Genomic DNA, 13,488 nt, shown 5'->3' with positions numbered 1-13,488 from the left:
TGTTCTGAAATTGAGTAGCAAAATGAAGCATCACAAGAGAATGAATATCATAAAATTATAATAATAATAGATAAATAAATAACTAAATAAATGTAATAAAAGAGAATTAGAAAATCAAAGTGGAAATTTATGAAATTATAAAAAGTGGAATATCTAACCTTTTTTTTTCTCAAATCACAATCTATTTAAAACCCACCAAATGCCACTATTTATAGACAATTTGGAATGTAGGAGAAAGCTTATTTAGACACTAATAATGTGTAATTACAAGACACGTGGATAAAATGCACTAAGACATATGAACAATGAGAATGAAACATTTGTTCTTTTTATGACACATGGACACTATCAATTATAATATCTCTATATATATATACACAATAGATTACAAGAAAAGTATTTTTCATAAAAGTCATTTTTATTAAAACGCTGTCGATAAAACCTATTTAAAAAATACTTCGAAAGTGTTTTAAAAGTTATTTTGAGTGTTTGTCAAATACTTTTTTTTTCTTTCAAAATTAAGCATTTGCAAAGTTAAATCAAACACGCCCTAAATGAAGTTAAGATGCTATGAAAATTATTTTAAAGAGAAAAAAAAAACCCACACATTTTATCTTATTTAATAATTATTTTCGTTCCACTTAATTTTAAAATATGCCCCTAAATTAAAAATAATACATTACTTGGAATTATATTTATTAATTTACCCCTCAAATTAAACATGTTTGAAATTTCAAATTGAAATATCAAATAAGACGCTTTTCCTAGTGATAGAAATTAGAAAAATTGTTTTAAATGTCAAACTAATGAAAATATTTTAAAATATAGTAAAATATCACAATTTATTAGTATTTATCAGTGATAGATGATATTATTCTATCAATATCTATCAGTATAGATAGTAATATTTTGATATATTTATAAATATTTGAGTTGATTTTTCTATATTTGAAAATCATCTTTAGAAAATATAATTATATACATCCAAATAAATTTTAAATGTACATCGATGATATTTTATTATTATTATTGAGGAAATATATCCAGGATCATTTAAAAGATAAATAAATACGTTGATAATTTGTAATTACTTTCATGCGGTCTTGAATCCCATAGGCCTAAAATGATGATATTAAATAAGAAAGAACACATTTGAATTTGACAGCCATGAAAAGGTTAATTCTGTACTTTCATACAGTCCCAAACTCCTATGGGCCGAAGCCCAATGTTGCAGGCTCGGCCCATTTCTACATACCACTCAACCCCAGTCTACTCACATTAAGCCAGCCCACTACCTGTCTCACCAATTTTTGTTTTTTGAGATTTTAATTGAAAAAATCATTCGGACACCATATATTTCATAAATGTCTTGAATTATGTCGTTAAGAAAGTGTAGCTTTATCGTATACCAATTTAACCCTTTCACCATTCTTTCAAAAAATTTTAAATATTTAGATCTTGTTTGATGTTTAATAACTATTTAGTTTTTTGGCTTTTTGTTTTTTAAGATTAATTTAATAGACACTATTTCCACTTTCAAATTTCTTTAATTGTTATCTATTTTTTTTTTCTAATGATTTAAAAAATCAAACCAAATTTTGAAGACTAAAAAAATAGCTTTTAAAATTTTGTTATTGTTTTTTAGATTTGGCTAAGAATTCAACGATTGTACCTAAAAAATATGCAAATTATGGTAAGAAATGCGAAGTAAATAGACTTAATTTTCAAAAATAAAAAATAAAAAATAAAATGGTTACTAAATAGGACCTTAATTATTTTTTCATTATCATCATTTTTTAAGTTGACTTCATTTTTGTTATTTAATAATTGTGGTTAATAGCCATTCAATGCATGATATTTCAACTCGATTTTTCTTTCATTTTAGGAGATTTTGTCTATTTTATTTTAAATTCCTAGCTGAAAATCGATCATCTCTCCATTTAGATCTAAAGTATATGTTGAATACACATGTTTACTAAAAAAAAATATAAATATATATTGCATATACCATGGTCTTTTTTTTTTCATATACTTACAAATATACTAGAAGATATAAATATACATCATATATATTTCGGTATATAAGACGATATATTGTACAAATTGTCTTATTCATGTACTGATCAAATATATCATTATTTACTTCTAGAACATTCAGATATATATTGAATATATTGTGCTATATATGTCAAATATACCTTTGTAATATTCAAAGTTTCTTGTTGATTATTAGTTTCGTTTCTGAGGGTTTTTTGGATGGTTTGGAGAAACTTATCCGATCTAATTAATGGATTTTGAATTGATGAGTTGGATGGAAAAAGGATTTTGATAACACGTAAGGCCTGTTTGAGGACCTGTAATGAGATGGGTTGAGTTATAATTAAGTTACAAGCCCACGTTTGGATACTCGTAATGGGTTAGATTACGAAACTCATTATCATCCTAGAGTATCGAACCATTCCCCCGTGGATTATGGTCCTCCACTCTAGACACTCCTATGTCTTCTCTCTACCTCACCATCGTCCCTTCGATGATCACCTCCGACCACTGCCACCGACCAACTCCAGTGACCATCTCTAGCCATTATCCACTAGTGACCACCTCCGACAACGACCACCACCAATTCCTGTGGTGATCACCTCATACAACCAACTATGGTGACCATTAGTATAAATTATTAGTTCATAGTACTAAAAAACAACACTATGATTTTTCACTTCTTAGTTGGTGTAAAGCCACATGTAGAAGGTGTATGGTTATTTACTTGTATACTTTTTTTTAGAAATAAATAGAGTAGTTTGGGTGTGGAAATTAACTTTTGTTTTGTTTCATCTTCTAAATTTAAATTTTACGATTCAATTTGAGATGAGTATTGATTAAATTGAGGTATAAAACCACAGTAGTTACATAACAAATTTAAAGTGGTCAAATTAAACTTAGTTTAATGGTAGTTAACGTGCACTCCTTTATTTGGAGTTAGAAGATCAATAATCTATTCTTATTATCGTAGTCAAAGAAAAAACATGTTTGATATACGTTGTTTATCATATATATGTGTGTTATGTGTTATGTGTTATGTGTGTATATATTAAGTTACTTGAATAAAACAACACGTTTATTATATAAAAAAATAGATGTATTTTCTAAAACAACATAAAATTAAAAAGTTTCAACTTATTTTTTTAATAAACAAAACCAACTAAATCCATGGTGTATGGAATTAATTTCCTTTGGCATAAATTTTTATGTAGAAGGTAGTTAAAGTTTATGAAATTAGACTTTCTATAATATCACAAGCTTATGATGTAGAAAACATATATAAAAAAGTCAAAATAACAATAATTAAGAAGGAAAAAAAAACAGCCAAACCAAGCCCAAGCTCAATCCTACATCAAATATAATAATAAAAAATATAGCAAATTCAACCTTGCACTAACAATATATCTATATTACTAGTAATCTAGATTTCATAGCAAACTCCACCGTAATTAACTTTATAGTAATTCTGATCATATTCTAACCTCGTAAAAAATTCTTTGGGTATACATGAAAGATTTTCTATTCTCTGTTTGAAATTTTACAAATATACCATAATTAACTTTATAGTGTCAATCTTACCTTTTTTCCTCGTAAACAATTCTTTGGGTATACATGAAAAATTTTCTATTCTCTGTTTGAAATTTTACAAATATACCTTGTGTCAGTATTACCTTTTTTCGTTGCTTCCAAAAAAATAAATAAATAAATTACCCTTTCACAATTCCAAATGAAACCTTCACCGATGTTTCATTTCCTTTATTGTCATTTTTAAATGGTATAATTATGGATTTCTTAATGTAAAAATAACAATGTATACCACTAAAGAATAGAAGTTGTATCAATTTAAATATCAAACTTTTGTAAGTGTATCAATTTATATAATACATTACGTTTTATATAAAATAGCTTATGTGAACATATAATAGTACCAATTAAATCCTAATTTTTATAAAATGAAAAATTTTAGATTTCTAGTCCTAATTTTCTTGAAAATTGATCATGCATTTACTCTAATCATCCCTTTTGTAAAATCGAGATCTGAAGAAGTCTGCACTTGTTTGATAATTAATGTAGATGATTTTGACAAAAAGAACATAACTCAATTGACATTAAGTATGTTATATCAACCTCAATGTTAGATGTATATAGATGGTTTTCTAAGGTAGTAGTAATGCATGATCAACAATGATTGCTTTATGGAAATGTAAGAGTTTAATTGACTCAAATTATAAATTTCACACTATATTAATCGAATGAAATTTGAAGGAAGATCAATTATAAGTTGGTTTTAATTGATACAAACCTAAACGTTTAGTAGTATGAATTGATTTTTATCTTTTGTTTATTATTATTTTGTTGGAATGTGCAATTAAAAGAGTTATGATGAAAAGTGGATAGTTTTTATTTATATTATTTTATGAATTCCATGCGTTAAAAGTTAAGGTCCCATTTGATTTTTTATTTTTGTTTTTTAAAATTAAACTTATATTTTCCACATTTCTAATATTTCTTAAATACAATGGTTGATTTCTTAGTCAAATTCAAAAAGCAAAACAACTTTTTGAAAATTACTTTTTTTTAGCTCTCAAAATTTGATTTGATTTTTCAAATCATTGATGAAAAGTAGATGACAAATGAAAAAAAAATAGAGATGGAAGTAATGTTCATAAATTTAATTTTAAAAATAAAAAATAAAATGATTATCAAATGAGATCTAAATAAGTACGTTTTTATGGTTTTCCCCCTTTTTTCTAGCGTCATTTTTCTAGTAAATATTTGGAAGTTATTGGTAAAGCATAATGTATTAATTATTCTTCGCCAAAGCAAGAGTGACATATGAATTGTTGATCTATTCGCTATAAATATATATATAGGTTAGTTGGAGTTACCTATAAATAATTGTTTCCTCCCCCCTCCATTAAAGCCCCATATAATTGATTTATGATTCTCGTCAATCAATGTCCTATTTTTAGGAAAATTTGATGGAAATATTGGTCAATTTTCGATTTTGATAGATGTTTTGAAAAAAAATTATAAAAACAAAAAATTCAAAAAATAAATTGAAATTAATAATAAAAATTTTATGATTTTTAAATAATTTAATATACTTATTATTTATATTATATTTACATTACTGATATTTGCTTAATTATCATGTTTCATAAACTTTTCAACGATATAATAGAAATATCGATTCACCTCCATGTTGAATTTTGGAACCATCCATGGAAATATTGATATTTTGACGAAAATTTAATACAATGATTATATATAGTATATCTTTTTTTTTTTTTGCTATTCTTTAAATGACTTCTATCTGGAAAATTGTAGCTAAATATCGTATTGGTTTATGTGCTCTAGGTTTCCTTTTATTTTAGTGTCTATACTCTCAGTAGTCTAAATATAGTTCATATACTTCTAATTAAATTTTAATAACTTTAATTAAATGATAACAATAATTGTCATACTCGAAAATATATTCAAAATATATTATATGAATATATTTTCAAAATTTATAAAGAAAGTACCACTAGAGACTCGTTTTTAAACAACTAACTGAATGTAGAGACTATTTTTAAAATTTATTGATTATGTAAGGACTAAAATTAATACTTAAAAGTATACTTACCAAAATAAAATGAAACTCATAGTATAAGGAACAAAATGATATTTTTAACAAATAAATTATTCAATGATAGCTATACACTGTGGTTGTTTTACAATAATAATTGGACTTCGATTAAAAAGTCTATATGTCCTCTAATTAAGTCTCATGTGTTAGTCTTATACGTCTTTTTCTTTTTTAAATAAATAATATTTATTTTCTCACCATTTATTTACCGTGATTTTGAGAATTTAACTAAGAATATAAATGTCTAGTTAGGAAAAAGATGAAAATAGTGATTAAGAAATTATAATAAAATAAACATACATATAAATCAAATAATGTCTAAATATTTGAGATATTGTATAACAATTCAATAGTGAAAAGGAAAACTATAGTAAAGAAATTCTCTCATACATCCAATTAAGAAAGTTATCAACATACTGTGTCATGTTTTTTTCCCCTCTAAATTAATGGTTGAATATATCTTCTGGCTTTAATTTTTTTTAATTAAAGTCATTAATTATGGCTCACCATCTAATTTTTTGTTTCCAAATTAAAAAATAATAATAATCTAACACTACTTTCAAGTCAACTCCTTCAATTCATTATCTAATACGTCATTAAATGATTTATTATTTATTTATTTCATTGATCCTACATATTAAATGCTATTATCATGACAAGAAATGATTGAAGATAGAATGATTTTTTTTTTCAAACTATCGTTGTACTAAAAATTTTCATTATCCAAATTCATAATATTAGTTTTGAACTTAAATTCGTATTATTGATGTGAAGTGCGTCAATAATCTACCAAACTTAAATGTGTTGATGTTGTAATTCATTTTCGAAGTTAAATAGTCAAATCTTCATTCATATACGTAAATTAAAATAAAATTAATTTACGTTTTTTTAGAAAAAAAACATACTTTTTGTATTTTATATAAATATACATCAATAATATTTAAAATATCGATATCAATAGAAATATTGAAGTCTTAATTAGATTGAAATTTTGATAAAAGTATCGATAAAATGTATAAATATTTCTGAAAAAATTGTAAAAAAATTTAAAAATTAATTAGTAAATAAAAATTTTCTCATTTTTATACTATAGTTATACTAGTAACATCTGTGCTTATTTATTATTATAATATTAATATTATTTTATGTTTCTTGATTTTTTTTACAATATCGATTTACTTTTTCATGATGATGTCAATTCTATGAAAACATGAAAATCTAGATGGAAATCGACATGTTGTTGAAAATTCAATTCTAGAGTATAATTAAGTAGCGACAGATTTTATTCAATTAAAAGGAAAAAAACATATTATATGAATTTCCCAGCAGGTAGAATTTAATCAGAGGTCGTCGGGTTTGGACCACGGGCAACCAGCGGTGGTTGCAGGATATCGGTCCAAATCGAGGCGAACAATGCCGGGAAGCGCCAAAGAGCCGGAGTAGAGACTATTTCCGATCTTGATTCCGGTGGTTACCAATGACCATCCATAATCATAATACCAAGCAACTGGTTTGCCTTGAAGATTTACAGCCACCACTCCGCCGTTCTTCTCCAAGTTTGGCCGCCGGCAGTACTTCTCCATTATCGCCATTATCTTCCTTAACACTGGATATTTCAGTGCAAGGTACCAAGAAGAAGAAGAACCCGTCATCTCCTGCAAATATATCCATTATTTTTATTTTTATTTTTTTAAAAAAACCAAGTCAAAATTTTTAAAAACAAAAAAAAAAGTTGTAAAATTTTATTCTTCTTAGGTAAGAATATAAATATTTAGTCGGAAAAGAAAAAAAAAATTGTAAAGAAGGCATAAGAAAGCAAAAACAATTTTCGGAAATGAAAAACTAACTTCCTGTTTTGTAATTTAGTAATAGCCTCTATAGTAAAATAGTTGAATTTTTAGTTATTTTTTAAAAATAAAATTTATTTTTTTAAGTTTTAAAAAATTGTCTTGATTTTTTTAAAACATTGATAAGAAATAGATAACAAAACGAGAAATTTAAAAGTGCAAGAAGTGTTTATAGACTTTATTTTCAAAAAGTAAAAATAAAAAAACTAGGGCCCTATTTTGTAACCATTTCGTTTTTTGTTTTTGAAAATTAAGCTTATTTTCTTTCATTTTTTTTCAATGGTTTTCATCTTTTAAAAAAATTGAATTTGTAGTCCGATTCTAAAAACAAAAAACTATTTTTTTCCTAGTTTTCAAAACTTGATTTCATTTTTTGAATAATTGGTAAGAAGTAAATAATGCAAAACAAGAAATTCAGAGGTATAAGAAGTGTTTAATTTATAGGCTTAATTTTCAAAATCTAAAAACAAAAAACAAAAATCCAAGGATAATTTTTTTTTTTTAAAATTAAGTCTATTTATGGTTTGCATCTTTTTTTTAGGACAAAAGTTGAATTCTAAACCAAATTTCAAATACAAAACAAGTTTTTTAAACTACTTTTTAGGCCCCATTTGGTAACCATTTTGTTTTTTGTTGTTTGTTTTTTAAAATTAAATTTATAGACATTACTTCCACTCCCAAATTTATTATTTGTTATCTATTTTTTATCAATGGTTTAAAAAGCAAGCCATTTTTTTTTATAAAAAAATTGCTTTTAAAATTTTGTTTTTGTTTTTGCAATTTAGCTAATAATTCAACTATCCTATTTAAAAAAAATGCGAACTACTGTAAGGAATATGAAGAAAATAGGCTTAATTTTCAAAATTCAAAACCCAAAAACGAAATGTTACCAAACGAGACCTTGTTTTCAAATTTTAACTTGGTTTTTTAAATATTAGTAAAAAATAATTAAAAAAAATTTAGAGATGAAGAGGCGTTTATAAGCTTAATTTTTAAAAAATGTAAATAAAAAATTAAATAATTAAAATATAGACGTTATCAAATCAGACCTAAATAACATTAGGATAAAAAATTATTATCTAAGGAATTAATTTGGTTAAATAATTCCAGATGGATTTACTAAAGAGAGTGCGATCCAATAATGGCCATGTCCATCGTATCTGATATTATCGGGCGTTCCTGGCAAGTTATCTACAAATTTCTCAACACTTCCTTTGCGATCTCCGGTGATGTAATATTTTTTGCATCTTCTCCTACAATAATCCCAACATTCAAAGCCACAAAATTAGAAGCTAGAGATAAGTTTGATGATTTCATTTCTATTAAATTTTAAATTAGAAACGGTTAGATTATATGATATCGTCCTCACCATCAATTTAAGTTTTTTAGTTAATTTTAAGAGCATTTGAGATACGAAACTGATTATTATAGTTCTATATTATTATAATTGAGTTACAATAACTTCTATATAGAATGTAGATTATTTAATTGGGGTTACTATTTTAGTTTGAGAATGAAAAATAAAAATGATGAATGTAAAATAGTAAAAACTGTAGCAAATAGTAAATCTTGTGACAAATGATGGTTTTGAAATGATGTTGACTGCACCTAAGCGTTTTGGAATATTATTTACTGTGGTTATTATAGTTTTAGGATAGTTTTTGCTTCAAACACCTCCTTAGAAAGTCAATCCAAACGACCCAAATCTTTATTTAAAATATCATTTTAGTCTACTTTGAACTTTGTTCAACTTTATTTTTAATAAACCCTAAATTTAGTCCTCAATGATAGCTTATTCTTGTTTTCTTTTTTTTAAAAAATTATTATCTATTAGTACCTTTACCATAAATTTTGAAAATATATTCACATATTCTATTTTCATACATGAAAATTATTATTTAATGAATCTTTGTAATATTCAATTTTGAGGAACTAAATTTAAGATTTATTAAAAATACATGAACTAAAATTGGACAATTAAAAATATAAAAATTAGGTTTCATTAAGTAACCATTTTATTTTTTAAAATTAAGCTTATGGACACTACTTCCAACTCCAAATTTTTCTTTTGTTATCTATTTTTCACCAATAGTTTAAAAAATCAAGTTAATTTTGAGAACTATAAAAAGTTATTTTCAAAAAGTTATTTTTGTTTTTAGAATTTGATTAAGAATTAAACTATTATATTTAAGAAATATACGAAAAAAATATAAGTGAAAAAGACGTATTTAAAGAAAAGAAAAGAAATACTTACAGGGGAGTTTCGCAAAAGACGACGAAATCTTGGGTGGGAGCAACTGCAACGCCATTAGCAAAATATAGGTCTCCAACAAGAAGTTTAGTGGTTTTAGTAATTGGATTGTAGCTCAAGAATCGTCCAAACGGCCGACCCTCGAAAAGATCGAAGATGAAATTATGAAACCCATATTTATACGAAGCATCTGTGAAGTAAACGGTGCCGTCTTCCGCCACATCAACGCCGTCTGTCAGCCCGAATCTCACGCCGTCGGCCTCTGCCGTCAATGCCTCCACCACTCCCTCTTTACTCACCTTTAACAACCCCTATATATCATACCCAAATTTTATTTATCACAATTTTTTTTAATTTTTTAAATCGTTAAATAAACCCTTCTAAACTTCATAAAACTATTTAATCAAATTATATTTATGGAACATAATTGAATTTATGTTTAATTACGCAATTTTCACACTTAATCTAATTATAATTGAAGTTGTTTGCTTTGTATTGTCTTCCTACCGTTACTTTTACCTTTACAGTTTAGAATTAATGGATAAAGATAAAAGCATAATAACTTAAAGATTATAATTCTATATTGAACATTGACTTATCTATAATGATAATAATAACGATAATGACATTAGGACAAAAATTGAAAAATCCTTAAACAAGTATATAAAAAAAGCTTGTTGGTTCATCTTGATTATAAATTTGAAAATAGCACTTATATTTAGTTATGAATTTATTACTTTTCACCTTAAATAAACATGACTAATCTAACACTTACATTAGAATGTCTTTAAAAAAAAAATCGCTCCATTTGTATTTCGTGATTTAGGTTCATGTTATGTTTTAATAATGAGAAAAGCTCGGGTGGTTCGTTCGATGCTCTTGATGTATCCAAGTATAGTCCAATAAAATTTTACTATGTGGTAGTTTTATTTTTGTTTTTAAATCAATTTTTTTTCTAATCCCTTTTTTATATGATAAAGAAATATATAATATAGAAATACCCAGAAAATATCATATTCGTAAAACAGAAAACTGTTTGATAACAATGAACGGATGATACAAAATAACAAAAGCATGTTCGGTATACTACTTGAAGATAATTTCTATTTTTTAATATATAAAATAGCTTTTTTATCTTCAGAAATAATGTTTTTTTGAATAAAAAAAAATTGTTCTTACATCAAATGAAATAAGAAATTGGTCTTATATGGGGGAATCCGTTTTCAAATTTTGTTTGTATGGGATAGAAGAGGAAACAAATTATAAGGGTGTTTAGCTCACCAACATGAGATGAGTTGAGTTGAGTTGGTATAATATACCAACTCAATGTTTAGCCCACGAACTTTAAATGTTGGTAGAGTTGTCCAATTCACCAAACTCTTCTTTTTTTCAATGTTGTCAATGGCTCCACCCATCGGCCACTGTCGGTGACTATCGCTATCATATCCTGGGAACTGACTTCGGGTTTTGATAACCATTTCCAATGACAACTCCAACGAACAACTTCGAACTCCGACAACCACCTCTGATGAAAACTCCGTTGAAAAACTTTGTGCTCCAACATCTACCTTTGATGACAACTTTAACGACCAATTCTAGGCTCAAACAACCACCTCCGATGACAACTCCGACGATCAACTTTGAGCTCCAACAACCACATTCGATGACAAGTCTGATGACTAATCCTAGTCTCCGCACAACCTTCACGCGATCAACTCTGACAACCACCTCCAATGACAACCCAGGTGGCCCAACTCCAACGACCACTTTTGCACTATCAACTATGACGACTAATTTCAGGCTTCGACAACCACCTCCGACAAAAAACTCTGATGACCAACTCCGACAACCACCTTCATAGGCTCCAACAACCACCTTCGACTACAAATTTCAATGAAAATCACCTTCGATGAACACCTTCGAGCGAGTAACTCTGGCGATCAACTCTTCGATAACTACTTTTGACGACAAACTCAGGCAACCAACTCTAATACCACATTCATGCAAACAATTTCAGGCTCCAACAACCATCTTTGATTACAAATTCCGATGAAAATCATGTTCGATAATCAACTTTAACAACCACTTTTGTGCGACCAACTTTGAGCTTCAAAAGCCACCTCCAACAACAAACTACGACGACCAACTCCAATACCACCTTCATGCGACCAACTTCAAGCTCTAACAACCACCTCCAACTACAAACTCCAACAAAAATCATCTTCGATAATCAACTTTGACAACCACTTACGACTATTATAGGACCGATGACTATTAAAATATGTTGTAGGGTTGTTAATTATAAAAATAATAGTATTTTGTTCACATTAACTGCAATATTATACATAAAAAATTGTAAAATATATTTTTATTTAATTGAATTCACATATCAAAAGAGTGTTTAAAATATTTAGACGAAAAGTATATATGTAATTGAAAAATAGGTAACAAATAACAAAAAAAAAATAATCATAAAATGGTTTTTTTTTTCTGGAACATTTTCTAGCAATAATTAGTGAAAAATAGAGATTTGTTCTCTGATAATCCTCCAAATTTGGAGGAACTGAAAGTGAAATTATTAAAAAATGTATTGACATTCCATTGACTACTAAGACGATGGAGGATAATTAAAAAAATTGATGACAATAAAAATACATAGCAACAACATGAATAAGAAGAAAAAGAAGAAAAAGATAATGAAATTCATTTTTTTTATTTCTCTTTTATTTAACCATATTTCTTCAAGAAAGTTGACGGGTTAATGGTTGTTTATTACAAAAAAAAGAAAGAAAAAAAAGAAAGAAAAACTTTAAAAATTAAAAAAAAAAATTGCAATTCATATTTTATTCAAATAAAGAGGGATAAAATTATTAAACAAAAAAATTTCAAAATAAAATAGTAATTATAAAGTTTAAAAAAGAGTACAAAATATCTAGATATATCAATTCAACACTACATTCAAACACAAACGTATAAACTCAAATTAAGACGAAATAACTTTAGACCACATACACATGAAGTCCACGTTGATATGAATTCAGACATGATCTCCTTAAAGACTGATTTTACAGTGCCATACCTGATAAGCGTCAGCGACAAAAACTTCGCTGTCTGGTCCCAAAGCGACTCCGAGAGGCCGGCCGCCGGTGAAGACCCAATTTTCGATCGCCGAGTCATTCAATCTAACTCGCTTCAACCACCCATCCGCATCCCCCGTGTAAACGATTCCCAACTCCGAGTCATAAGCTAAGTCCTCCGCCGCTGCCAGCTCCCCCACCCCGATTCTCTCCGCCCCCTGCAGTACCCTGCCGCTACACTCCGCCACCGCCGCTGGCGCCCCACTCAGTTCCTCCGCCGGAATCACCGCCGGGTCGAATGGGTCGAGTTTGTATACAACGACGGCTGCGGTCAAGAGAGCCAACGCCGTGATTTTGAGAGCCAACGACGGGCCGAGGGACAGCGACTGGTTGTTTGACTCGGGCATTGACTCAGTGAGTATTAAAGAGGCGGTGGTATTTTATGGGTAAAGACTAAAGAGACGATTTGGAGATTAGAAACTAGAGCGTCTGGTTGGTTTTGTCGAACTCCATTTATTGTGGAAAATAGTTACGTGTGGATCTCGCCAAATTAACAACTCAATACAAATTCTTCATTTTTTTTATTGCATAATGATATTGGGATATGAAAAAAAGAAAAAAAGAAAAAGAGAAAAAGAAAAA

General features: G+C 27.6%; 1 protein-coding gene across 1 annotated transcript; it reads right to left on the bottom strand.

Annotated features, from left to right (window-relative positions):
- Positions 1-6,890: 6,890 nt before the first annotated feature.
- LOC120089782 (protein STRICTOSIDINE SYNTHASE-LIKE 6-like) lies at positions 6,891-13,488 on the bottom strand. Its single transcript, XM_039047178.2, has 4 exons — positions 12,849-13,488; positions 9,773-10,080; positions 8,639-8,771; positions 6,891-7,326 (listed from the first exon to the last, which is right to left on the bottom strand). The coding sequence occupies exons 1-4, from the start codon at positions 13,251-13,253 to the stop codon at positions 7,012-7,014; spliced, it is 1,161 nt and encodes a 386-aa protein (XP_038903106.1). The 5' UTR covers positions 13,254-13,488; the 3' UTR covers positions 6,891-7,011.

This window comes from Benincasa hispida, chromosome 11 (genome assembly GCF_027475165.1).
Source record: "Benincasa hispida cultivar pf3 chromosome 11, pf3_genome.v1.1, whole genome shotgun sequence".
In the NCBI taxonomy this organism is placed as follows: Eukaryota; Viridiplantae; Streptophyta; class Magnoliopsida; order Cucurbitales; family Cucurbitaceae; genus Benincasa; species Benincasa hispida.
The sequence above is the reverse complement of the archived record's forward strand: the minus strand, read 5'-3'. Positions and strand labels throughout refer to the sequence as shown.